We start from the raw sequence: 27506 nt of genomic DNA, 5'->3' as shown, positions 1-27506 counted from the left end.
GAAGGTTGTGCAGACCTCTGTAAATTAGCGCAAGGATTCAGATGGTGAGGCTTGTGGCCAGATCTTTTCTGTGTCTGTTGTAAAATGGCAAGCAGAAAATTCAGTCATTCAAGAGAGGTCATTAAAGAAAAAGGAAAAAATCGAGAACAGAAAAACAGACATTTAGCTTTTCCTTAGGCGTGACAAAGCTTAACAAACAAAAAGTCCATTCTGCAGAAATGCTCCCAGTTTTCCTGGTGTCCCAAGCCCTCACTCTGTCTGGAGACTACCACGGCCTCTGTACTTCTCACTCTGTCTGGAGACTACCACGGCCTCTGTACTTCTTAGCTTTGTGGGTCTGGGAGCCACTGTTGCCTCAGAATTGGGGTGAGAGCTTTCTAGGTCCTGATTAACAGAATGTGAACTGCTCCCACCTGTCTCCCCTGCAGTCCTCCAACCAGCAGCCAGGGGAATTGCTTTAAACCTCCAAGCAGATCATGTCATCTGTTGGTTAAACTCTTCAGTGGCTTCCATGCAAACTTCTCACCCTGGATTCTCTGCGTGCTGGTGGGGCCTACCTCTGAGCCCAGAGCTTACACTACCCCCTCTCAACACACTCTGCTGTTGGTTCTTTGAATGAAGTAAGCTCATCCCCTCCTTAGCGCTTCCAGAACATACTGTCCCATATCTTCACATGGTTTCTTCTTAACATTCAGGTCTCACCTCAAAAATCACTTCTTCCGGCTGGGTATGGTGGCTCACAGCTATAATCCCAGCAGTTTGGGAGGCTGAGGCAGGAAGATCGCTTGAGGCCAGGAGTTGGAGACCAATCTGGTCAATATAGTGAGAGCCCACCTCTACAAAAAATTTTTTAAAAATTAACTGGGTGTGGTGACACACACCTATAGTCCCAGCTACTCAGGAGGCTGAGGCAGGAGGATCTCATGAGCCCAGGAGGTCGAGCCTGCAGTGAGCTATGATTGCACCACCACACTCCAGCCTGGACAACAGAGTGAGACCCCATCTCTAAAATAAAAAAGAGAGGCCAGGCGCAGTGGCTCACACCAGTAATCCTAGCACTTTGGGAGGCTGGGGTGGGCGGATCGCTTGAGCCAGGAGTTCAAGACCAGCCTGACCAACGTGTTGAAACCCCATCTCTACTAAAAAGACAAAAATTAGCCGGGCATGGTGCTGCACGCCTGTGGTCCCAACTAAAGAGGCTGAGGCAGGAGAATCGCTTGGACCTGGGAGGCAGAGGTTGCAGTGAGCCAAGATTGTGCCACTGTACCCCAGCCTGGCCAACAGAGCAAGACTCCATCTCAAAAAAAAAAAAAAGGATTAAATTCACTGTGTCTGTCTGTGAAAGCATGGTCTTTATAAAGCACGACAGAAATGTTAGTGGCATTTCTACGAATTATAGGCAGGGAGGCAGATTCGGGTCCACTTCTTGGTTGCAGACCCCCACTTTATCCTTCTTAAGGCTGTCTCTCTGGGCCACCGTCATCAGGATCTCAGCTGATCCTTCAGGGAAGTTAGTCTTCTGTACCTAGATTCCAGGTGTGACTCTGGTTTTGGGTTAAGAAGACTCTTTTCCTCACAGCCACATTCGGAGTCTTTCCTGCTTCCCGAAATCACAGCTCTCAGGCTTCTTTGCAGGACCGGTTTGATTCTTTTTGCCTTACCCACCCCCTGCGCCTCTGAGGTGGTCTCAGACAAGGCCTCCCTTTCTCCCAGCCCCCTTCCCTGGACACTCTGCTCCCATGCTCCCGCTCCTCATCCTCTTCACACCCTTAAATGTCAGGAACGAACTTTTATTCAGTGAATTTACAATTATTATTGCTTAGAACAGAAAACTAGACTTTTTTTTAAAATGCTAATGGCATTCCGGAGTACAGATAATGTAAACTGGTTGGTGGTTTCTGAGTTCCAGGGTTGAAAGTTCCAGACCAGTGTAGCAGAGTACACTTTATTTTTTCTTCCTTTTTTTTCCTTCCTTTTTTTTTTTTTTTCCTTTCTTATGTTTTTTAGAGGCAGGGTCTTATTCTGTCACCCATGCTGGAATGCAGTGGCGTGATAATAGCTGACTGCGTCCTTCAGCCACTGGACTCAAGTGATCCTCCCACTTTGGCCCCTCAAAGTGCTGGTACCACAAGCACATGCCACCATGCCTGGCCACTTTGTTTATTTGTTTGTAGAGTCAGGATCTCACTGTGTTGCCCAGGCTGGTCTTGAGTGATCTTCCTGCCTCAGCCAGTCAGAGTGCTGGGATTGCAGGCATGAGCCACCAAGACTTTACCCTTTTTAATCCTGAATTCTGGGACCTGTAAACAGGCAGCCAAGGAATAGAGGAAGGAGGATGAGGAAAAAGCATTCAGGGAGTCCGCATGTCACGGGCAGGAGTCTCTGTTCTGCCCCTTACTAGCTGTGTGGCCTATTACCAAACACTGGCCCTATTCAGGCCTCAGTTTTCTTCTCTGTGAAAATGGCGATAACAGAGCTTGCCCTGCAATGAGCTTATGAGACTTGAATGAGATCATTTATATAAATTATAATGTGCATAATTTATATAAAAGGCCTTACTTGGTACTGGTGATGTGTGAACAGTGATACATGTTCATTTCTTTCCTTCATTTCCTTCTCTTTTTTCTTGGGGAACCAGTAGGATCTTAGCAGAGTTTGAAAAAGGCTAAAGTCTCTCCTTTCCCCCTACCCCTCCCAGCCCAAAACCAGAGCCCCAGATCTGTCGTTTTCCCTCCTGCCCTCCTCAGTACCAGGTTCCCATCCCTGAGCTCAGCTGGTATAGGGAGGAGAGTGATGTGACTCAGTTCTCTTTAGAGAAATAATTCTAAGGCAACTCTTCCATATTTATTCATGCTTTTGTCCAGGACATGTCTGTTAACTCAGATGGTTCCGGAACTGGTAGAAGTTCTGTTATTAAGACCTGGTCAAACCAATCAAGCTCTCAAGGAGAAGGTGGCGTGGGGTCAGGGGTCATGTTATGTCGGGTGAACCAGTCCTGCTTGGTGGTCCCTCCTGGCTGTTCTTGCCTCTTTCTGTGTCTTCCCATGGGGACCTAACGAGGAGGCTGCTAAGCGGGCTGAGGGCAGCACTTCCGTGTTACTCGGGTGGCCTCTGTTAACAGTTTCCTTCTTGTTGAATTTTCAAAACGATAGACCTTTAAAGACCTTTCAAACGTGCAGAATGTACTTAATTTTTAAAATAAACTTATTAGTTTGGAGTAATTTTGAATGGAAAAGTTGCGAAGATAATGCTGAGAGTTCCTGTATGCCCCTTACTCAGTTTCCCCTGTTGTTAATGTGTTACATGACCATGGTACTTTTACCCCAGCTCAGAAATCAACATGGGGCCAGTCTCCCCACCCTGCCCCCGCTTTTTTTTTTTTTTTTTTTTTTAAATGGTCTCGCTCTGTTGCCCAGGCTGGAGTTGAGTGATGTGATTACAGCTCAATGCAGCCTTGGACTTCCCGGGCTCACGTCATCCTCCCACCTCAGCCTCATGAGTAGCTGGGATTACAGGCACACACCACCACTCCCAGCTAATTTTTTTATTTTTTGTGGAGATGGAGTTTTGCCGCGTTGCCCAGGCTGGCCTTGAACTCCTGCGCTAAAGTGATCTGCCTGCTTTGGCCTCCCAGAGTGCTGAGATTACAGGCGTGCAGCCACTGCACCTTGCGCTTCATTACCATTAACTAGACTCCACATTTTATTCAGATTTCCCTAGTTTTTCCACTCATGTCCATTTTCTGTCCCAGGATCTCATCCAGGAGCCCACATCGCATGTAGTCATCGTATCTTCTTTTTTTTTTTTTTGAGACGGAGTCTCGCTCTGTCGCCGGGGCTGGAGTGCAGTGGCCGGATCTCAGCTCATTGCAAGCTCCGCCTCCCGGGTTCACGCCATTCTCCTGCCTCAGCCTCCCAAGTAGCTGGGACTACAGGCGCCCGCCACCTCGCCCGGCTAGTTTTTTTTATTTTTTAGTAGAGACAGGGTTTCACCATGTTAGCCAGGATAGTCTTGATCTCCTGACCTCGTGATCCGCCCTGTCTCGGCCTCCCAAATCGTATCTTCTTAGTCTCCTTCGGTCTGTGACACGTTCTCCATCTTTCTGTGCTTTCCTATGGCCTTGACGGTTTTGGAGAGTACTGGTCAGGCCTTTTGAAGAAAGGCCCTCAATTTGTGTTTGTCAGATGTTCTTCTGATGGTTAGACCAGGGTTATGGGTTTTGGGGAGGAAGACACAGTGTGGTGCCCTCCTGACCACCTCTCATCAGAGGCACATGATGCTGTGGTTTATTATTGGCGGGGTTAAATTTGGGCTCCTGGCCAGGGTGGTGGTGGTTGCTGCCTCACTGTTCCTACTGAAAGGTGTTTTTTCTCTCTTTGTGCAGCCGTTAAGAAACCCGCTCCAGCACCCCCGAAACCAGGCAACCCACCTCCTGGCCACCCCGGGGGCCAGAGTTCTTCAGGAACATCTCAGCATCCACCCAGTCTGTCACCAAAGCCACCCACCCGAAGCCCCTCTCCTCCCACTCAGCACACGGGCCAGCCTCCAGGCCAGCCCTCCGCCCCCTCCCAGCTCTCAGCACCCCGGAGGTACTCCAGCAGCCTGTCTCCAATCCAAGCTCCCAATCACCCGCCGCCACAGCCCCCTACGCAGGCCACGCCGCTGATGCACACCAAGCCCAATAGCCAGGGCCCTCCCAACCCCATGACATTGCCCAGTGAGCATGGACTTGAGCAGCCATCTCACACCCCTCCCCAAACTCCAACGCCCCCCAGTACTCCGCCCCTAGGAAAACAGAACCCCAGCCTGCCAGCTTCTCAGACCCTGGCGGGGGGTAACCTTGAGACTGCACAGCCACATGCTGGAACCTTACCGAGACCGAGACCAGTACCAAAGCCAAGGAACCGGCCCAGCGTGCCCCCACCCCCTCATCCTCCTGGTGTCCACTCAGCTGGGGACAGCAGCCTCACCAACGCAGCACCGACAGCTTCCAAGATAGTAACGGGTAAGTAGGACATCAATGCCCGTATTTCCCTGTCTGCTCTACATTGCTTTTGTACTACTACATTTTATTTAAGCTTTGATTTATACCAGGCATCAGCAAACTGCACCTGCAAGCCAAACCTGTCCTGCAGCCAGTTTTTGTCATTAAAGTTTTATTGGAACACAGCTACAGCCATTTGTTAACATATTGTCTGTGCCTGCATTGGTGCTAAAACAGCGGAGTTGGATCGTCGTGACCAGAGATCACATGGCCCACAAAGTTGGAAACATTTACTACCTGGTCCTTTACGTTTGCCAAGCCCTGACTTACAGTTGCTTGTGTGTTTAAGACCTATGTACGTTTACATTTTTCTAAACATAATGACTTTTAATCCAGGTGGAAAGTCTTTTACAACACGAACATGAACTTTATTTCTTAGTGAATTCCTCATTAAAATGCTTAAACAGTACTTCTAAGTACTTCTAAGGGTAAAAATGTTCATATTAAGTACAGAATTTCAGGTATAACTTTAAAAAACATGATTTATGCCAAATTGAATGCTCCAAAAGGGAGATCTCAGGGTACAGTCATATCAGGGTGCTGGCCTCTAATGGCTTGGGAGGGAAGAATGAAGAGTTTCCTATAGACCCAGTGGGAACCTGTTTTGAAGTGGTGGTGATTGTACAGGTTTTAGTGGACTACCTAATCGCATATTTTTAATAGTCTAGAACATGACCATTTTATTTAAGATTTCAAAAATATATCCATCCCAAATGCTCTAATTTATTATTAAATTTAAGGATGGATATGGGGTTTTCTACTGTGTTTTAAAAAATGGTAATTAGGGACCTCAAATAATTTCTTACAGCAGCCCAGTTTAAATTGTTCTAAGTGGAGGCACTTTTGGAAAAGAAGCTGAAGTATACCCCTGGGCTTTCCAGGCATATTGAGTGACTTTGCAGCTAAAAATGTGCCAGAGGTTTCCATTAATCCAAAGGGTGATGGTTAACTGATTCTAACAATATATTTTAATAACTTTTTTCAGGAATTTAATACATAATTTGCACATGTTATAAATGGTTAATAACTTTTTTTCTGATGACATCAGAGCTTTTATTTTGAAAACAACACAGCCATGTTGGTTTGTTTGTTTGTTTCCCAATAGATGCCCTTCCTCGTGCCCGCACAGGTGGGGAAGGTGTCCAGGACTAAGGTCTGTAACGGCCTGAGCAGCTTGCCCCACAGCTCCACATGCTCCTGCGTAGCCATGTTTTGCATATGTGCTTTTGACTGTGTACTCAGGAGCAACCTTTAGACCCTGTGCCCCGACAGCCAATGGGCCATCCTTTCTGTAGCATATAGACTTTTCTTTATTTTTATCAGAAGCACTTTGAGCTGCAGTGCTTCAGATTCAAGGAGTAGATGTCAGTAGATCAAGAGCCTGATTTTAAGCTGCTTTTGAAGAGTATCTTCTTTCTTAGGGGCCAGGCACAGTGGCTGGTGCCTGTAGTCCCAGTACTTTGAGTGGCTGAGGCAGGAGGATGGCTTGAGCCCAGGAGTTCGAGACTGCAGTGGTAGTGATTGTGTCACTGCTCGCTGCATTCCAGTCTGCATGACAGAGTGAGACCCTGTCTCTTTAAAAAAAAAAAAAAAAAAAAAAGTAATATCTTTTGTCTTTTTGGTGAGCCTCTTACCAGCAGTCTACTCTTCCCAGTGTGACTTACCTGTCACTGTTGGGCTCACCAACATCCAACCAAAGAGGACCCGGGCGCCGTCAGCACGGGAGGAGATTGTGTCCTTTGTGTCTTGAGCTTTAATTTTAAATTTTTGTATCTTAAGTGCAAGTTAACTGCATGGAGCTTCTTAATTTGATATTTTAAATTCTCAAGGCCAAAAAATTAAAAAAATCTTCCCCCAAATACCCTACACAGAATTCTTTTAAATTCCTTTGCATTCTAGCATGCTTCCATTTTGCTTTATTAAACCATACGAACTTTTTAAAAGGCACTGTGAGCTCATCTAAGTCTGCCGCTGGGTCTACATGTGGACAGCATAAGGCCCTCATTATGTGTATAGCTGCTTTAATCAGCTGACCTGAGCCTTACGCCTACTGTGGGGCCCTTAGCCGGAGTGCTCACAGCTTAGGTCTGAGTAAGACTTTCTGTAGGAACCAGAAGTGGAAAACCAGAGCGTAGCCTTCAAAACAGGGAGGAGGCCCAGGCATGATTCCACAGTTTCATGCTTGTGACACACCAAAATGTTATTCTCAGATATTTCCTTCTTTTTAAATGAAAGATTCCAAACCAGAATTATGCCTATTCTTTAATACCATTGTTACCTGGGGTATATTTATTCCATAAGTTTACTTTATTGATCTGCTATAACATTGTAATATACTGCTGTAATTATTACATAAGTGAAATTTTACATTAAAAGTATGTTTCCCTAAGATATTAGCTATTTAAAAACCAATCTATGCTATGAATTCTCCTAACTCAAGAAATTCCAGGTCACCACAGTTATCTTTATATTACCGAATTAAGCTGTACTATCTTAAAATCCCCTGGCCTGCCATTGAAAGTACACAGAAGGCCAACATTTAGAATTTTTGAATCTGCTAGTGTTGATCATACTGCTATTAACCATTCTTGGCTATAGCCATTAGGTTTTTCAAGGAGGAAAAAATTATAACTTCCTTGGACAGGATGGTCCTTCATTATGACATAATGTTTTCACTTAGAAAACTTTAGATGGACAAATTCCTGAAAACAGGTTATTCCTTTAGAATCGGATTAAGTTAGAGTTTTAAAGCGTTGGGTTAAGGCTAATGGGATTAATATAAACTCTTGGGGGAGATTATTGTTGCCAAGCAGGTTTGGCAGCCGACTTCTCACAGCTCAGCACCAGCACTGGAGGATGCCGGGATTCTGGTGTCATGTTGAGTCGCCTGTGAATTGTGACTGTAGAGAGCAGTAAGAGTTTTAATTCCCGTGGAAAAGAGTTTACATCTTGCTACTTTTGAAGTAATAGATTTTAGCAAAGAGTATTCTAATTTAAACGTTTTATTAAATAATTTAGATGTATGACCTGCCATATTCAGTAAGAACTGAGATTGGAATATTTAATGGTAAGGAAAAGGCACCTGATTGGCCAATGCATTTTTGCTACTTGATGATCATGTTTGTGCACTCACGCCTGTTACTAACCGGCCACCCTAACCCTGCCTGCTTGCGTCCCTACTAATAGTGCATGCACTGAAGGCCTGGCTTTGTTGGTGCTTGCTGCAATCATTTGGAATACTAAGTGTGTGCCCAGATGTGGAACAGGTGGCCACAGGGCTGACCTTTTACTTCTTTAATTTCCGTTCTTTTCCGTATTAGGCAAACTTGAGGTATAGTAGAAAGAACACACATCATGGAGTTGGACCTGACTGAGTTAGAATTTCAGCTCTTAGTATAACATAGGCCAGGCACAACCTGGCTATCTGTAAAGTGGTGACATCTGTCTAAATTGTTAGGAAGTCCAAGGTTATTTTGATAGCCAGTTACAGTTCTTAATATGCAGTGGATCTAAATGAAGGCTAGCTATTTATCTTTTTTTTTTTTTTTTTTTTTTTTGAGGTGGAGTCTCGCTCTGTCGCCCAGGCTGGTGTGCAATGGCGCGATCTTGGCTCACTACAAGCTCCGCCTCCCAGGTTAAAGCGCTTCTCCTGCCTCAGCCTCCTGAGTACCTGGGATTATAGGTTCCTGCCACCTCATCTGACTATTTTTTTATTTTTAGTGGAGAGGGGGCTTCACCATGTTGGCCAGGCTGGGCTCCAACTCCTGACCTTAGGTGATCCGGCTACCTCAACCTCCCAAAGTGCTGGGATTATAGGCATGAGCCACTGTGCCTGGCCTGCTATTTATCATTTTTGTCTAGAAGAAACTAGTTTTAATCAGATTTCTATGTTAGATTCACATGTCAGGATTTTAAAAACTCAAACGTCCGCATCTAGCCTACTAGGACCCAAACAGAGGAGACCGGGGACGGGACCCAGGTATCCATATTTTGATTCTGATGCACCACTTGTTTTTTTGAATCTCAGTTCTTTCATGGGTTAAAAAGACAATGCTCTGCAGAAGGAGTTAACAAGTACATTCGTATAATTTAGTGAGCCTGAGACTGTGAGGCATTAGTCCACTGTACCACAGATAGACCAAATGACTCACATAGTAGCCATAAGCCTAGACACTTTGCTGGCTAATTTCATAGTGTTTGCTTTTTAAACTCTCACCCTTCTTATGTCATGGAAGTAATGCCTTTTTAAAAATAAGCATGAGCCAGGGCATGGTGGCTCATGTCTGTAATCCCATCACTTTGGGAGGAGGTGGGTGGATCACTTGAGGTCAGGAGTTCAAGACCAGCCTGGCCAACATGGAGAAACCCTGTCTCTACTGAAAATATAAAAAGTTAGCTGGGCGTCGTGGTGGGTGCCTGTAATCCCAGCTACTTGGGAGGCCAAGGCAGGAGAACTGCTTGAACCTGGGAGGTGGAGGTTGCAGTGAGCTGAGATCGCACCACTGCACTCCAGCCTGGGTGACAGAATGAGACTCTGTCTCAGATAAATAAAAATAAGCATGGATATTAAAACTCTTGAGAAATGGAAATAATAAGAAATCAACTGTAGCCATACAATTGAAAAAGTCTGCCATTGATATTCTTCTTTTTATTATTATTATTATTTTTGATACAGAGTCTCCCTCTGTTCCCTGGGCTGTAGTGCAGTGGTGCAATCTCGTCTCACTGCAAGCTCCGCCTCCCGGGTTCACACCATTCTCCTGCCTCAGCCTCCCGAGTAGTTGGGACTACTGGCACCCGCCACCACGCCCAGCTAATTTTTTGTATTTTTAGTAGAGACAGGGTTTCACCATGTTAGCCAAGATGGTCTCCATCTCCTGACCTCATGATCTGCCCACCTCGGCCTCCCAAAGTGCTGGCATTACAGGTGTGAGCCACTGCGCCTGCCCCTTTTTTCTTTTAGTTTTTCTAAAAAGGAGGTACATGAGCATAATTATTTGACATAGATTTGAATCATTTTATTTTACTTTACATCATATGCTCGTTCTCATATGATAATATAATTTTTAGAACCATGGTTTTTTTGTTTGTTTTTTGTTTTGAGACGGAGTCTTGCTCTGTCGCCCAGGCTGGAGTGCGGTGGTTTGAACTCAGCTCACCGCAAGCTCCGCCTCCCGGGTACACGCCAGTCTCCTGTCTCAGCCTCCTGAGTAACTGGGACTACAGGCGCCCGCCACAATGCCCAGCTAATTTTTGTATTTTTAATAGAGACGGGGTTTCACCATGTTAGCCAGGATGGTCTCGATCTCTTGACCTCATGATCTGCCCACCTCAGCCTTCCAAAGTGCTGGGATTACAGGCATGAGCCACTGCGCCCAGCCTGGAACCATGTTTTTCAGTGACTACATAATGTTTCATCAACCAGATGTATTATTACTCTTAGTTGGATATTTAAGTGGCTTCTATTTCTACTTGCAGTTGATTTTTAATAAGTAGATAATCAGAATTGTGTCAAGATAACATCCAGTGAGACTTGAACAGAATCACTCCTGAATAGTTGACTCAAAGTCGCTCATAGCCCTGGAAAACTGACCTGAAGTCATCAGCTCCTGATAAAATTACACAATTCTACTTAGACCAAAGAGCATCAAAGCCAGATTGGTTGGACTGTCATTCTGTTTATTTATTTTATGTATTTTTCGAGACAGTCTTGCTCTGTCGCCTACTTTGGAGTGCAGTGGTGCAATCTTGGCACACTGCAACCCCTGCCTCTCTGGTTTAAGCAGTTCTCTTGCCTCAGCCTCCCAAATAGCTGGGATTATAGGTAGGTGTGGCAGCACCTGGCTGATTTTTGTGTTTTTAGTAGAGACGGGGTTTCGCCATATTGGCCAGGCTGGTCTCGACTCATGGCCTCAAATGATCCACTCACTTCTGCCTCCCAAGGTGCTGGGATTACAGGCATGAGCCACCGCTGCCTGGCTCCATCATTCTTAATCACCCTAACATTTTCCCTCTTTCCCAAAAGAGTTGTGTATATCCTTGGGTGTGGATCCTGAAAGTGAAGACATTATCTGAAGAAATAATGGTTTGGGTCTTAAACACTCTGGTTGGAGCTAAGTTTATATGACAGGTATTATATTGTAAAAAGGAGAAAAAGGTTATTTTAGAAAGACACCTGTTAGAACCTGCTTTTTGTTTGTTTGTTTGTTTGTTAGTCTTACCCTGTTGCTCAAACTGGAATGCAGTGATACGACCTCAGCTCACTGCAGCCTCCACCTCCCAGGCTCAAGCCTCCTGAGTAGCTCAGCCTCCAAAGTCCTGGGATTACAGGCATGAGCCACCACACCCAGCCAGAACCTACTTTTTAAAAGCACCCTAAACCTCTTTGGTTGTGAATTTATATATTCTCTGCCTTCCAAGGGCCGGTCTTTGAGGATATTGCTTGGAACTAAGTTCATACAGTAGATATTTTATTTAAAAACAAAAACAGAACAGAAAAGAGACCTCCAATAAAAGGTTTCTTTTTTTGTTTGGTTATTTGCTTTTTTTAATTTTGAAATATAATACTTGTTATGTAAACTTAGCTCCAAGCAGTATGCTCAAAGACCAGCCCTTCTTGGAATGCAAATAATGCATAAATTCCTAGAGAAGTTTAGCGGTGTTTAAAGAAAACCAGGTTCTTACAGGTGTCTTTCTAAAATAACCTTTATCTCTTTTTTACAACAGTCAACCAGAGTGTTTAAGACTCAAACCGTTAACTGGTGAAGGAAGGCATTCCCTGATACCCTAGGTCTGAGAAGAGGGATGGGTGGTGGAGAGGGGGAGGGAGTTTATTCGCCCTGTAATTGTGCCTGCACCACTTACTTTCAAGGGCATGTTTGGATCTGTTACTTGTCGAAGTGGCTATCAGAATCACCTTGGACTTCTTGAAGGGTGGGTTCACAACCAAAAGCACGTATTCAAAATTGTTGAAGTAATAAGTAAATCTTCTAGAACCATACCCTTAGTGATAACATTCCACTTCCAGCTGTTAAATATCCACTTCTGTTTCCTGGATAAGATACTCAGTTCAGGAAGGAACCTGGTTACATTTGTCAGAGCCCCAAATCTGTGATGAACTATATCAAGTTCTGCCTTTGGGCTGAGGCTGGTACTGGAGGTCATCCCCTATTTCTTTCTCTTTTTTTTTTTTTTTTTTTTAAAGAGATAGGTTCTTGCTCTGTTGCCCAGGCTAGAGTGCAGCGGTGTGATTATAGCCCACTGCAGCCTTGACCTCCTGGGCTCAAGCGATCCTCCGAAGTACCTGGAAGGTGGGACTAGAGGCATGCGCCACCACACCCGGCTAATTTTTGTATTTTTCTCATAGAGATGGAGTCTCGTGTTGTTGCCTGGACCGGTCTCGAACTTCTGGGCTCACACCATCATCCCACCATGCCCAGCCTATTTTGTTTTTTTAAGAACAGTATCTTTTGTATGAACTTAGCTCCAAGCATATGCTCAGAAACCAGCCCTTCTTGGGGTGCAGTTAATATACGAGTTCATAGCCAGAAAGATTTAGAGGTATTTCAGGCAAACCAGGTTCTTACAGGTGTCTTTCTGAAATAACCATTTTCTCCTTTTTACAACAAACCGGAGTGTTTAAGACTGAAACAATGATCTCAGATAATGTCTTTGAGGACCTTCACCCAAGGATTTACACACTCCTCTGGGGAGGAGGGAAAATGTAATGTGAAGAGCCAGACTGCAACTCATCTGGCTTTGATCCTCTTTGGTCCCCCCTGGCTGTGTCACCTTGAGCAGGGAATAGAGCCTCTTGAGTCTCCCTCTCTTATTTCTGCTGCCTTAGGATTAGTTAGTAGGGGTTCAGTGAGACGATGTAATAAAGTATGGGTGTATAGTACACTCTCGGTTGTAAGTGCTCTATAGTAATGTCAGCTACCGAGGCTGGGCATGGTGGCTCATGCTGGTAATCCCAGCACTTTGGGAAGCTGAGGTGGGAGGATCGCTTGAGGCCAAGAGTTCGAGACCAGCCCAGTCAACATGGTGAAACCCTGTCTCTTACCAAAAATACAAAAAATTAGCCAGGCATGGTGGCGTATGCTTGTAGTCCTAGCTACTCGGGAGGCTGAGGTGGGAGGATCGCTTGAGCCTGGGAGGTGGAGGCTGCAGTGATCTGAGATTGCACGACTGCACTCCAGCCTGGGCAACAGAGCAAGACCCTATCTCAAAAAAAAATTTTTTTTTTTAATGTTAGCTACTGTGATGAAGTCTCTTTCTGAAAACTAGTTCTGTACAAGTTGCTGTAATTCTTTCTACTTTTTGTGTGTAAACAAAGTCATTCTTTCAGGGATGATTCATGTAGGAATAGAGAGGGGCTGGGGAAACCAGATGGGGCAGGTGGGAGGCAGAGTAAGGGATTTCCTTTACACCCCAACATTTTTCCCCTCAAATAAATAATGTGTGTGGATCATAAATAGAAAAATTTAGAAAGGCATAAATCTAAAAATTATATATATGTGATGTATAAGAAAAAGAGAGCAGCTGTGGAAGGGCTTCGTGGCTGATAGGCGTTAACTTGCATGTGAACACAGATATTAACAAGTGGAAATCTCATCCGTATGCACAGTGCCTTTGCATCATGCGTTCCCCGCCAGGTCATGTCTGTTCCATAGTTTCTGGTAAACTCTGGGCTGAGAAGAGACACAGGCTGGTAGCCCCCTCTGTTTTTAGGGGCCAAAATAATGGGGAAAAGATTGCATTTGCAGTGATTTTCTTATACTGGTATCGTCTTCAAGTCACAGCTACTTCTTTGCCTGAAGATGTAAGAACGGAGGATTGGAAAGATGGTTGCTCTAGATGACTCTTCATTCATCCATCCAACCATCCAAGTGTGCAGCTACAAAATTTATTGAACATCTATTTGCCGGTCACTGTTTTAGGTACTGAGGATACACTGAACAAGACAGACGCAGTCCCTGCCTTCGTTGACTTCTGTTCTGCTTAGGACAAATCCAAGACAGCCCCTATTCTGTGCATACAGAACACCTTTGACTGCACCATAGGGTGGTGCAATTCTGCACAGTGTCATTGGTTTTATAGTTATCACAAGGCCTGAATTGTCTGAAATGACATTCAGCACCTGAACTCTTTGACACCTTGGCACCTCCATAAATCTAGAAATTTCTCTGAGTTGTGGTATGTAGGAAACCTTGAGGGACAACCGAGGAGTCACTGTGAGAAAAAGGATGTCCCAGGGAGTAAATAGATCTTACAGCTCAGAACTGTAGGGACAGGAAGGTGGAAGGGGTAGAGCTGGAACAAGTCTCGAAGCAGTGAGCTTCCCCGGAGTGCACCAGCGTTTTCAAGCTGTGCCTGCGCAGACAGGAGCAGGTCGAACAGAAATAAGTTCAAAACTAGCCCCGGCAAGGACAGGCAGGATGTCATTTTGCACCACAGCAAGTAGGGGAGAAGCAGCTCTCGAGCCTCAATGTGAGACGTCCCAGCAAACTACCTCCTCCTCCCACTCCCTCACTGCTGCCTGCCATGGCTACCTCTAACCCAGCAAAGCAAAACTACAGAACATCTCTCTTCTCTCTTACACCAGCCCTAAAATACCTAATGAGGCTCTCATAATTTGCCAGAACCCACATCTACTAGAGAAGCCGGCCCTTTTGTTTTAATTAAGATCCCCTTGGTTCGCCCACTTGACCATGGGCTTCATTGAGGCTGTGCCTGTCTTGTGCAGTGTTGCGTCCTCAGCAGGTAGAATGGTGCCTGGCACCTGGGAGGTGCTCAGTAAATATTTGTTCATGCATAAATGAATCTGAGACCCACTGGCCTCTGGGAAGAGCATAGGAGAGGGGGACAACAGCATGAGCACCATATGTTTGCCACCTTGCTGAAGGAATTTCAGCCAACATAGTAAGACATGAAAATGGCATTCGAGGTGTGTTAGACAGAGAAGGGGAAGTTAATATTTGCAGGAGACTTAGTCTGCCTCAGTGATGTCAGTCAGCAGTGATTGTGATTCCCCAGGGAACACTTGGCAGCTTCTGGAGACAATTTAAACTTCCCCAGTGATCTGTGATGCACAGGAGACATTTTTGGTTGTCACACTGGGGGAGGAGGCTGCATGTCACTGGCATCTGTTGGGTGACACCTACAATGCACAGGACAACCACAACAAATAATTCAGGCCCAAATGTTGCTAGTGCTGAAGGTGAGGTCCTAGTGTTAGTAACAGGAGGAAAACCCAGCAGTCTCGAGGAGAGACCTCTTCCCAGGGCAGCCCAGGGGCCATCAGGAGGGTTCATCTCATGCATTAGAGGCCTTGGGAAGAATGAGGCTTCCTTTCTTCCATCAAAGCAAGCAAATCCTTTGAAAGCTGCATCTCCAAGGGCTGCCCCGGGCTCATAGCAAGCAACATCAGAGCCCAGAGGCGAGGCTGTGCCACTCAGCTGCCCTCTGGGGTCACAAAGGCATCACTTGGCTTCTAAGAGCTGATGAGGCCTCTTGCAAGGGACTCTGTGTGCATGGGCTGACCCTGAAACGTCCCAGCCTCTCTTCTCAAAGCACCCTCAGGTGACCTCTCGGGGGTTACCCCTCATTGATACCATGTCTCCTCATGTTTTTGTCCAGACTCCAATTCCAGGGTTTCAGAACCACATCGCAGCATCTTTCCTGAAATGCACTCAGACTCAGCCAGTAAAGACGTGCCTGGCCGCATCCTGCTGGATATAGACAATGATACCGAGAGCACTGCCCTGTGAAGAAAGCCCCCTCCCAGCCCTCCACCCCTTCCACCCTGGCAAGTGGAGCAGGGGCAGGCAAACCTCTTCCTTTGCAGACAGAACAGTGAAAAGCTTTCCGTGGAGGACAAAGGAGGGCCTCACTGTGTGGGACCTGGCCTTCTGCACAGCCCTAGGAGAACCTGGAGGTCGCCACTGAAGCTGAATGACCTGTGTCTTGAAGAAGTTGGCTTTCTTCACATGGGAAGGAAATAATGCCAAAAAAATCCAAAACAAAGAAATACCTGGAGTGGAGAGAGTATTCCTGCTGAAACGTGCATAGGAAGCTTTTGCCCCTGCTGTTAACGCGGGCAGCACCTACAGCAACTTGGAATGAGTAAGAAGCAGTGCGTTAACTATCTATTTAATAAAATGCGCTCTTTATGCAAGTGGCCTACTCTCTGCTACCTGGACTTTCATTCTTATGTATTAGGAGGGAGGCTACTGTCCTTCAGACTTGCTGCAGAGTCATTTTGTGTCATGTATCGTCTGTGTCTCCCCAGTCCCCTCAGAACCATGCCCTTGGATGGTGACTGCTGGCTCTGTCACCTCGTCAAACTGGATGTGACCCGTGCCGCCTCGTTGGATTGCCGGAATGTAGACAGAAATGTACTGTTCTTTTTTTTTTTTTTTAAACAATGTAATTGCTACTTGATAAGGACCGAACATTATTCTAGTTTCATGTTTAATTTGAATTAAATATATTCTGTGGTTTATATGAAAACTTCATGATTCTTGGAGACAAATTGTGGCGTGCGTGTGTGTGTGCATGAGTTTGTATGTGTTGCCACTCCAGATAGAATTGTGGCTGGGACATGTTGAGGGAGAGGGTCTAATTGTAGCTGTAGGAATTTGAAGAAACAGAGAGCAAGGTCACAGCAGTGAAAAAGGCCACCAGGTGCCCCAGAGACCTCCTAGACTGGCCATCCCTCAGTGCAGGTTCTGGTCAAGGCTGCACCCTTGGTCCTCCCAGTACTGGCATCTCTTTCTTTCCATCTAGAGATACTCAGACTCCCGGGGCAGCTCACAGGAGCTCAGCCGCACTGGGTCGGTGCATTCGTCAGCAGCTGTAAATTGCTATGGAGAGCCCCTCTTCCAATGGCTGGTGCTTTCATGCCCTATCCAAGGCGTGAAAATTATCCCGTCTCTGCCAGGATTGAAATACTAGGGGAGAGCTGATGGGGAATTGGAGCAAAGTGAGGCTGAGGCTCTGGACAGCTGGTCTCATGATAGCGCCTTCCTTTCCTGTGACCCAGATAAGACCGTTTTCTCTCAGGAACAGAGCAGGACACGCTGCCAGAGTTGGCTGCCCTGAGCCTTCTATTGATCAAGTTTGCTAGGTGTGTCAGTGTCTAAGTCCCTGCTTAGAAGACACTGGACCTCTTTCCACTACGAACTGACTTAAGCCTGGTTTAAAAAGGGCAATCACATTTCCCTTGTTTTTTTGAAACAGATCTCACTCCGTGGCCCAGGCTGGAGTGCAGTGGCACAGTCATAACTCACCGCAGCCTCCAAACTCCTGGGCTCAAACCATCCTCCCAACTCAGCTTCCCGAGTAGCCGAGAGTACAGGTGCATGGCAATACACCCAACTAATTGTTAAATAATTTTTTTCTAGAGACAGGGATCTTGCTGTGTTGCCCAGGCTGGTCTTCAGTTCTGGCCTCAAGCAGTCCTCCCACTTTAGCCTCCGAAAGTGCTGGGATTACAGGTGTGAGCCACCATGCGCAGCCCACATTTTCATCTTTACTCAGTTTCCTGTGCCCTCAAAGTACTCCCTACATTAATTACCTTGAAAATATGCTCCTGTAAGCCCATTTGCCCCCATATCTTGAATGTTCATCGGCTTAGGGCTCACTCTTCCCCTGTGCCACCCGTGTGTTGTTAATTTTCTGTACCCTCCGTTAGCCACAGAACAAACCCTGCAGAGAAAGTGAAGCCTCTGTGTAGGCCGATGCTCCATGTTGAGCACCTTCTCCAGGAACCTGGCTGTCCACGGTCAGGTGTCTCCATGGAGCCTCGGAGATGCTCCCATCATGATGTCTGAACTTGTCCTCTGGAGGAAGCAGGGACATAGGCGCTTGTCAAGGAGATGCTGTTGGCACCTGGGGACGAGGAACATCCATGCTGACATCCTGCCCAGAACGTAGCATGTGTTCGTCATTGCTGATTCTGAAATACAGCAAACCCTACCTCATTATTTTAAGAGCCTCATTCAGTTTTTACTCTCCTGTTGTTTGCAGCAATCTTCCTACCCTGACAGCTGCAAACTTCAAAACAATGAAAATCATTTGACTCCGTGTATGTGTCAAAGGTAAAGACCACCCTTTGGGAAGCCGAGGTGGGAGGATCACTTGATGTCAGGAGTTCGAGACCAGCCTGGTCAACATGGTGAAACCCCATCTCTACTAAAGAAACAAAAAACTAACTTGGCACTGTGGCGGGCGCCAGTAATTCCAGCTACTTAGGAGGCTGAGACAGGAGAATCATTTGAACCTGGGAGACAGAGGCTACAGTGAGCTGAGATCACGCCAGTGCACTCCAGCCTGGGCAACAAAGTGAGACTCTGTCTCCAAAAAAAAAAAAAAAAAAAAGGACCAAACAGAACTGTGTAGTGTGAGGTACATGACTCAGCATCCCACCGGCAGGGCCAGGAGAGGCTCCTGGATCCTCTTTCTTTGCCATTCCTTTGACTGGAATTCCTTCTGCTGGGGGCATTGTGCTACGTTGGCACTGCACATGGCACACTGTTTCCAGCCTGCCCACCGCCAGAGAGGTAGAGAATCTGAACCCATAGTGGCCATTTCTGGCCGTCCAGAAGGGCGCTGGCCATCTGCCGTTCGGATTGTTTCCTTCCCTTCTCTACACAGTAGTTTCTTATAGGAAGAGGCCCTTGCGCTCAGACTTCCTGTCCCTACTCCCCCACCTGCACCATCTCTTCTTAAAAAAAAATTCAGATGCCGTTGGAGTGACCGTATCCTGGACTGTCGTTATGGCCCTGGTTCTCTGGGAGCTCCGTGGATTGACTCCCGTTCCTCTGTTGGGGCTGCAGTTCTCAGTGCTCTCCCAAGCCCAGTGAGTCCTACAAGTGCTCCTATTTGAAGGTCTTAAGACAAACCCTCCTGGTTTCTTCCTGAGGTCTCCTCCCACCATTTCCCCACCATATTCTGACGCCTCTGGCCTCTGGGACCCACAGTCTCAGGGTTTTGCATCAGACTGGGCAGCAAGCACCTCACTCATAGGGATGCTTCTCAGCTAAGGGCTTGCACTTCTCTCATATCTCATTGGTGGAGCTAGAGAGATGTGCTGGTGTGGCGAAGCCACAGTGTCTGGTGCTGCCAAAGGCAAGAAGTGACCAAGACTACTTGAGCTGCCAGCTAAGGGAGTGGGGGAGCAAGTCAAGGACTCCCTTAGTTTCCCCACTGCCCACAGCAGGCTGCACACGTGGCCATCCCCACCCTGTCCCACATGGGTTCGCACAGGCGTGGGCCCTGAGTCTCTTCCCCAGCAGGCAGGACCCCTGTCTCCCGGCACGGAGCTGTGGGTGCCCTCCTGCCACCACCGTGGATTCTGTGTAGTAGAGAAAACCTGCCTGCAGAGGGAGAAGTCAGCAGATATGCGGAGAGGCAGAGACAAAAGATTAGAGGGAGAGAGTGCAGGGCTTGGTTTTTAAAACCCTCTCAGCTCCCGGTTCGTGTCCCTGAAGCCGTTTCTGCATTTCTTGCCTTTGTGTGCTCACAATAAAGTGCTTGATTGTTTTTGGCACAAGCGTCCCTCTTTGGGTTTGTTTCTCTTAGTGGCAACCAAATGACTTCTACTTGATACCCTCCAAAGGAGGTACATGGCTGTGTAGACCCCACACAGCTATGCAGGCAACTCTCCTCCTCCCACACCCTCTCCAGCCAACCCCTCCTTTACATGCATACATGCGTTCACACACCATGCCCCTCGTGTCAGTTATCCAGTGCAGCATGACAGATGGCCACATACTTAGCAGCTTACAACAACACATTCATTTTCTCATAGCCCCTGTGGGTCAGGACTCCAGGCACAGCTTCTCTGGGTCCTCTGTCCAGGGTTTTCATCTGCTGCAGTCAAGGCAGCAGCCAGGGCTGGGGTCTTATCTTGAGGCTGGACTGGGGAAGGATCCACTTCCCAGGAAATAGGGATTATTGAGGGTCACTTTAGGGTCTGTGCTTCACACATGAAACATCATCACAAATGATATGTGGGGAGGGGGATATTTGATACAAGGAAGAACCTCTCCCAACCTAACAAAAAACATCAGGGTTCTATTTTCACTCTTTCTACTTGTATTTGAATTTGGGGTTTTTAATTGTCATTCTATTTGTTTAAGATAGAATCTTGATCTGTTGCCCAGGATGGAGTGCAGTGGCATGATATCGGCTCACTGCTACCCCTGCCTCCCAAGTTCAAGCCATTCTCCTGCCTCAGCCTCCCAAGTAGCTGGGACTACAGGCAACCACCACCATGCCCAGCTAATTTTTGTATTTTTAGTGGAGATGAGGTTTTGATATGTTGGCCAGGCTGGTCTTGAACTCCTGACCTCAGGTGATCCACTCACCTTGGCCTCTTGAAGTGTTGGGATTACAGACGTGAGCCACTGCACCTGGCCTGAATTCAGTTTCTATGCACATCTGTAAATTGTATTTGCACTGCACTGGTTTTTTAAATTGATAAAAGTTATGGTATATGACATGTTTTTGTATATGTACACATTGCAGAATGGTTAAATCGAGCTAATTAACATATCCATCACCTCCATTATTTGTTTTTTGTGGTGAGAACGTTTAAAATCTCTCAGCTGGCTGGGCACAGTGGCTCACGCCTTAATCCCAGCACTTTGAGACATTGAGGTGGGCAGATTGCTTGAAGCCAGGAGTTTGAGACCAGCCAGGGCAACATAGTAAGACCCCATCTACAAAAAAAAAAAAAAAAAAAATTAGCCAGGTATGGTGGCCAAATGCCCGTAGTTCCAGCTACTCAAGAGGCTGAGGCAGGAGTTGAAGGCTCCAGTGAGCCATGATCATGCCAATGCACTCCAGCCTGGGTGACAAAGTGCAAGAGCCTGTCTGTAAACAAAAAAAAAAAAAAAAGAAAAAAGGCCATATTTGGGGGCTCACACCTGTAATCCCAGCACTTTGGGAGGCCAAGGCAGGTGGATCACATTAGCCCAGGAGCTGGAGACCAGTCTGGGCAATATGGCAAAATGCCCTCTCCACAAAATACAACAACAACAAAATTGCCAGGCGTGGTGGTGTGTACCTGTAGTCCCAGCTACCCAGGAGACTGAGGTGGGAGGATCACCTGAGCCTAGGAGTTCGAGGCTGCGTTGAGCCATGGTTACACCCTGCATTCCATCCTGGGCAACAGAGAGAGACCCTTTCCAAAAACAAAAACAAACAAAAAAGGAATGCAAAGGATTGCAGACTTCATCCTGAGAGTGGGAAGGTCACTGAAGGATTCTAAGCAGGGGATTGGCTTGATCCGAGTTGCCTACCCTGCCAGTGACTGGAGAATGGGGAAGACTGGATGTGCGAAGGCCAGTCAGGAGACCAGGCAGAGATGGAGGTGGCCCGAGCTATCATAGTGACAGCTCAATGTGTTCCTGCTGAAACATACTGTTGACCCCAGCCAGAGGCAACAGAGGTCTCAGTGTGAGGGGCAGGCTTGGACGGGGAGCTCAGGGCTGTAGTGGAAGCCCCCCATGCCACCCACTCCCCTCCTTTGGGCCTTGGAGGCAGAAGCTCAGCCTTCTCGGTGAAGACTGCTCCTTGAGCCCACTTGCTCCAGAACCATCCCAAGCTCCTGCCTAGAGCCATGTTAACAGCCAGTTCCCCACCCATACCCCTTCCCAGGAGGGCTGGGGGTGCCCTTTGTCCAGCCCACTGCTGCTGTTTGGATTTGTTTAGAGAGCTGGGCCTTCTGAGCAGAGTGGAGGCTGGGCCAATACATTTGCCTGTGCACCAGGCCAGTCCCAGCTGTTGGCATCAAGTAGGAACCGGAAAGACATCACCGGAGGATTAAGTGGGTGAGCAGCTCCTCAGCCCCGGGGAGTCCTGTTTGTTTTCCTCTGGCCTGGAAATTGGGGTCCCCCGAGAGACTCCTCTGCTTTCCAACTCTGTCAGGCCAGGAAGAGGCTCTAGTCCACCCCACCACCCAACCTTATCCCAGGCCTGGATGGTTCATGGCCCTGGGCTACTCCAGAGATGGTCTCAGGGCTCACTCGGTTGGCCCTGCCTGCTGTTAGCTCTGCACGTGGCAAACGCAGCCCTAATGGGTCATTCCATCAGACTCCATCAGGCCCAAAGCGGGAAAGCTGAGGAGGCTGGCTCTACCCAGAACAGGAGGCCACTGCCCTGGAGGTCAAAGCCTTACTGGCCTTTGGTGGGGAAGTTCATTGAGATGCCCATCCACCTGGCTGCTGCTTTTTAGGGAAGCATCATCCTGGGGAATTAAGCAAAGAAACAGTCTAAGGCTGGGTGCGTGGCTCATGCCTGTAATCCCAGCACTTTGGGAGGCCAAGGCAGGAGGATTGCTTGAGCCCAGGAGTTTGAGACCAGCTCAGGCAACATAGGAGAGACCCGCCCCCCATGTCTCTGCAAATAAATTTTAAAAATTAGCCAGGCATGGTGGTGCATGTCTGTTGTCCCAGCTACTCAGGAGACTGAGGTAGGAGGATCACATGAGCCCAGGAAGTCAAGACTGCAGTGAGCTGTCAGGGCGCCACTACACTCCAGCCTGGGTGACAGAGCGAGACCCTGTCTCAAAAACAAAACAGTCTAAGCCAGAACTTGAGAAGTGCACACAATTCCCTGATTTTCTTATAGCACAAGATTTCAAGAGTACCAACTTGGATCTGTTTCCAAGAAATATCTAGGAGGAAGTATCACAGTGAGAAAACTCTTGGGGACCTTCACCCAAAGCCAGCCATAGTGGAAGGCAAGAGATAGAATGCAGGTCCCATTCTTCGCACTGTGAAGATGAGCTGGACAAGTTCGAATGCTAAAAGGTCCTGTGAGTCCCTTTGCCTCTTTATCCCTTTGAATTTGGGTATTGATGTTACACAATGGATAAGAAGAATGAATAACTGTCTTTTGCGAAAGGAAGCTTTTACATGTCTCTCCTCTTTCCATCTTCTAACCTTCATTATTTTCAAGAAGAAAAGAGGCTGGGCGTGGTGGCTCATGCCTGTAATCCTAGTACTTTGGGAGGCTGAGGTGGGGGGGATCACTTGAGGCCAAGAGTTCAGGACCAGCCTGGGCAACATAGACCACATCTCTTTAAAAAAAAGAAAAAATTAGGTAGGCATGGTGATGTGTACCTGCAGTCCTAGAAACTTGGGAGGTTGAGGAGGGAGGATCACTTGAGCCCAGGAGTTTGAGGTTGCAGTGAACTATGACCATGCCACTGCACTCCAGCCTGGGTGACAGAGCGAGACACTGTCTCAAAAAAAAAAAAAAAAAAAAAAAAAAAGAACTAAGTGTCATGTTGAAAATGGTCTATAAACACTTAGAAGCCTTGTGGTGAACAAACAAAAGCTGTATTATTTTTTCTCTCATTAAAAAAATGGAGCATTGAAGAGAAACAGCCTTTGAACCCCGGGGTTCACCCCACACTAAGCAAAGTAGCCCCAGATAAAGATGGCGCAGCTCACGCAGAAAATAAGGTTGACGTCCAGGAGGGTCTTCACCAAGGGGTTTTCTTCCAGGGAAACTATGACGGGTTCTGGTCTGGCCGGGAGCTCTTCCTTGCCCTTGTCCTGTATTCCACAGAGCCACAGGATGGCCTTCACCACTTTGGACTGCTTCGGGGTCATGTCACCTAGAAAGAACCCAGCAAAGGAAGACCATAGAGGTGGTCTGTGTCTCCCAGAGAGGCGAGACGGGGACACTCACCAGGTGTGTTCAAGTGCTGGGATTATAGGCATGAACCACCATTCCCGGCTGAAATCTCCCAATTTTTTTTTTTTTTTTTTTTTTTTTTTTTTGAGACAGCCTCACTCTGTCACCCAGGCTGGAGTGCAATGGTGTGATCTCGGCTCACTGCAACCTCCACCTCCCAGGTTCAAGCGATTCTCCTGCCTCAGCCTCTCAAGTAGCTGGGACTATAGGTACGTGCTACCATGTCTGGCTAATTTTTGTATTTCTAGTAGAGATGGGGTTTCACCATGTTGGCCGGGCTGATCTCAAACTCCTGACTTCAAGTGATCCACCCGCCTTGGCCTCCCAAAGTTTACTGGGATTACAGGCTTGAACCACGGCACCCAGCCGAAATCTCTCAATTTTTCAACGTTAACTCACATTTTATTGAAACTGTAGGTGGGCCAAGCCAAAATATGTCTGCAAGCCACCAGTTTAGAAGCACTGAGAGAAGGCACGTCGTGTTCCTGCCTGTCCATGTGTGGAGCATGAGGATGAAATGAACCGTGTCTTCATAGGCACTCAACAAGTGTTTGTTTACTCTTAGTGCCCGTAGGAAGCTTCTGTTGAAAGTTACTAAAAACTCCTTTCCCATGGCCAGAGCGTGGGGACGGATCAGACACTGGAGCCAGAGGATGCTAAAACTCAAGTGTGCCCACTTTCCTGGCTTGTAATTTGATAGGAAAAAACAAAAAAAAAAAAATCCCCTTAACACGTAATGCTTCTTGCTGTAACTGAGGAGAGAGGCTACTCACAGCTGTGGGTTTTAGACATGTTTTCTTGGACCATCTCGAACTGGACTCTGCTGCTGCTGCTGGCCTCTGGCATCCCATTCTGAGAGAGGGCAAGAGACAAGGGAGCTGCTGGTGGTGCTTGTTCCTTCTGAACCACAGGGTCATGACGAGTAAACCAGGTCAGGTGGCTGACCTAAGGAGCAGGAATGAATGATGAGATTTGTGGTGGAGGTGGGGCCGGGGTTTTCCATCCTTTTCTCACACTCCCCACCCAACCCCACACTCAGCCTTTGTGTCTGAATCTGCTCCCAGCCCCACCCTCCCACCCCATCCTCCAACAAGCGTCACGTCCCTGCGCTCTTCAGCATCAGCGCACAATTCCCCAGCTCATTCCCACATCTTTCTCCGATAAACCCCATCCTCATGTTGCTGGGATGTAGTTATCCCTCATTCTAACCCTCAGAGCTTAACCCTCACCCTAGAGTACTGCAGGACCCCAGAATTGGTCATTTCAGCTCATCCATTTCTCTGGCCACAGGGATTGGATTCCAGAGCCACAGGATGGCCTTCACCACTTTGGACTGCTTCTGGGTTCACGGATGAGCATGTGTCCTGAGCTGACTCCATCAATGGGAATCTAGAACTTCTCTAGAAATTCTGAGACAGAAATACTTATGCTTATTTTTACCTTTTTTCTTTTTAAGACAGGCTCTTATTCTGTCACCCAGGTGGGAGTGCAGTGGCATGGACATAGCTCACTGCAGCCTTAAACTCCTGGGCTGAAGCAGTCCTCCCACCTCAGCCTCCCTAGTAGCTGGGATTACAGGCATGAGCCATCATGCCCTGCTAATTTTTTCTTTTCTTTTCTTTTCTTTCTCTCTCTCTCTCTCTCTCTTTTTTTTTTTTTTTTTTTTTGTGAGACAGGGTCTTGCCCTGTTGCCCAGGCTGGAGTACAGTGGCATGGTCATAGTTCACTGCATCGTCAGACTTCTGGGCTCTGGCAGTCCTCCCACCTCAGCCTCTCTAGTAACTGAGATTACAGGCATGAGTCATCACACCCTGCTAATTTTTTCATTTTTTAAAGAGATGGGCTCTCACTATGTAGCCCAGGCTGGTCTCGAACTCCTGGCCTCAAGTGATCCTCCCACCTCAGCTTCCTGAAGTGCTGGGATTACAGGAATGAGCCGCCACACCCCAGCCTTGTGTTTACTTAATGGCAGTAAAAGAGGATATCTCTCTAGAAGGTACTGGGCTCCATATGGGACGTAAGAATCAAAGCAGAAGTGCAGATGGATTCTGTTGACCTTTTCAAAGTCCTGAATAATCCTGCCCCTGAACCCCAACCCTGGACTTTTCAGCTTTTTGGACAATCAGTCTCCTTCGCTTAAGTCAGTGTGGGTCAGTTTTCTGTCACTTCCAACAAAAAGTCTCAACGGATCTAGCCATCAGCCCAAACGTACCATCTCCTTGGAGGGCGGCTCTGTGAACCAGCTTACGGTGGAGACAGTGATGAGGGTGACCGTGGACAGGATCATGGAGAAGTAGAGGTAGTGGATGCTCTTCACCAGGACCGGGCGCTCATCTGGCTGGTCGCACCGAGGCTCCACGTAAATAAAGTCCAGGACCAGCCTAACCAAGCCCAGGAGCAGGCCCGAGATCAGGCCCCAGAAGGCACCCTGCAACGTCAGAGCAAGATCGTCTTAGAGACGCCAAGGGCTCTGGCCTCCAGGAACCTCAAGAAGCCATCTCCAGGGCTTGTCTTTCTTGTGGTGGTCACTGCATGCATGGGTCAGCAATTTGGAAAGGTTCTGCAATACTTAACCATTTATCTTTTTAATAATGAATCGACTACTAATAGATTACTAACACCCTCTTAATTTAGCTTCCCTGTTCAATAACAAAAAATGCATCAAGATACTTTTGATGAGAACCTCTCACTGCTTTTTTTTTTTTTTTTTTTTTTTTTGGAGAGACAGAGTCTCACTCTTTCGCCCGGGCTGGAGTGCAGTGGTGCAGTCTCAGCTCACTGCAACCTCTGCCTCCCAAGTTCCAGTGATTCTCCTGCCTCAGCATCTGAGTAGCTGGGATTACAGGCACCCACCACCACACCGGGCTCATTTTTGTATTTTGTGTAGAGGTGGGGTTTCGCCATGTTGGCCAGGCTGGTCTCGAACTTCCAACCTCAAGTGATCCACCCACCTCAGCCTCCCAAAGTACTGGGATTACGGGTGTGAGCCATCGCAGCAGCCCTCTCGTTGCTATTTTGCAAAGGTCAGATAAACACCCTCTCTGTATCTTCCACCATGAAACTCACCCTCCCTCTCAACACCCAAGTCCAGCCTGTATCTCCCTTCAGTACCCTCCCCTCCCATCCTATCCCAGTCCTCAAGGGGCAGCACTTGGTTCTGGCCTAGTGGGAGCAGTCCAGAGCTACCTTTTCATTGGTCCTCTTCCAGAAACATCCCATGATGAAGACCACCGCCACGGGCGGCTGCAGGTAGGAGCTGATGGACTGGATGTAGATGAAGAGCTGACCACCCTGGCTGGCCTGGATCACAGGGATCCATAGGATGGAGACCAGGACCAGCAGCAGGACAAACACCCTGGTGCCAGCGGCGAGAGGCACAAATTAGCATCATCTTCCCTGAACATTTACTCCTCTTTCTCTCTCTTTTTTTTTTAATAGGGTCTTGTTCTATTGCCAAGGCTGGGGTGCAGTGGTGAGAGCATAGCTCACTGCAGCCTCCAACTCCTGGGCTCAAGTGATCCTCCTGCCTCAGCCTCCCAAGTAACTGGGATTACAGACACATGCCAACACTCCCAGCTTATTTTATTTTATTATTTTGAGACAGAGTCTCACTCTGTCACCCAGGCTAGAGTGCAGTGTGCCATCTTGGCTCACTGCAACCTCCGCCTCCTGGGTTCAAACGATTCTCCTGCCTCAGCCTCCTGAGTAGCTGGGATTACAGGCACACGCCACCACAGCTAATTTGTGTATT

At 47.4% G+C, this 27506-nt stretch overlaps 2 protein-coding genes across 8 annotated transcripts in view; one reads left to right on the top strand and one right to left on the bottom strand.

Moving 5' to 3' along the window:
• The window catches only part of ARHGAP17 (Rho GTPase activating protein 17), a 98314-nt gene extending 81754 nt beyond the window's left edge, over positions 1-16560 (top strand). For 2 of the 5 annotated variants that reach the window (XM_030925140.1, XM_030925141.1), the window contains exons 19-20: positions 4385-5005; positions 15683-16560. In XM_030925140.1, coding sequence (XP_030781000.1) covers positions 4385-5005; positions 15683-15813 — 752 coding nt within the window. In that variant the 3' untranslated portion in view covers positions 15814-16560. Of the gene's footprint in view, positions 1-4384; positions 5006-6149; positions 6198-8062; positions 8112-15682 lie in introns of all 5 variants that reach the window. The other 3 variants (XM_030925143.1, XM_030925142.1, XM_030925144.1) reach the window with 3 other exon arrangements.
• Positions 16450-27506, bottom strand: part of SLC5A11 (solute carrier family 5 member 11) — a 97780-nt gene continuing 86723 nt past the window's right edge. For 2 of the 3 annotated variants that reach the window (XM_010367862.2, XM_030925146.1), the window contains 4 exons: positions 26942-27110; positions 25968-26183; positions 24529-24700; positions 23373-23675 (listed from right to left, as the gene is read on the bottom strand). In XM_010367862.2, coding sequence (XP_010366164.1) covers positions 23470-23675; positions 24529-24700; positions 25968-26183; positions 26942-27110 — 763 coding nt within the window. In that variant the 3' untranslated portion in view covers positions 23373-23469. Of the gene's footprint in view, positions 17936-23372; positions 23676-24528; positions 24701-25967; positions 26184-26941; positions 27111-27506 lie in introns of those variants that run through there. The other variant, XM_030925145.1, reaches the window with a different exon arrangement.

The sequence above is a fragment of the Rhinopithecus roxellana genome, chromosome 20 (genome assembly GCF_007565055.1).
Source record: "Rhinopithecus roxellana isolate Shanxi Qingling chromosome 20, ASM756505v1, whole genome shotgun sequence".
In the NCBI taxonomy this organism is placed as follows: domain Eukaryota; kingdom Metazoa; phylum Chordata; class Mammalia; order Primates; family Cercopithecidae; genus Rhinopithecus; species Rhinopithecus roxellana.
The sequence above is the reverse complement of the archived record's forward strand: the minus strand, read 5'-3'. Positions and strand labels throughout refer to the sequence as shown.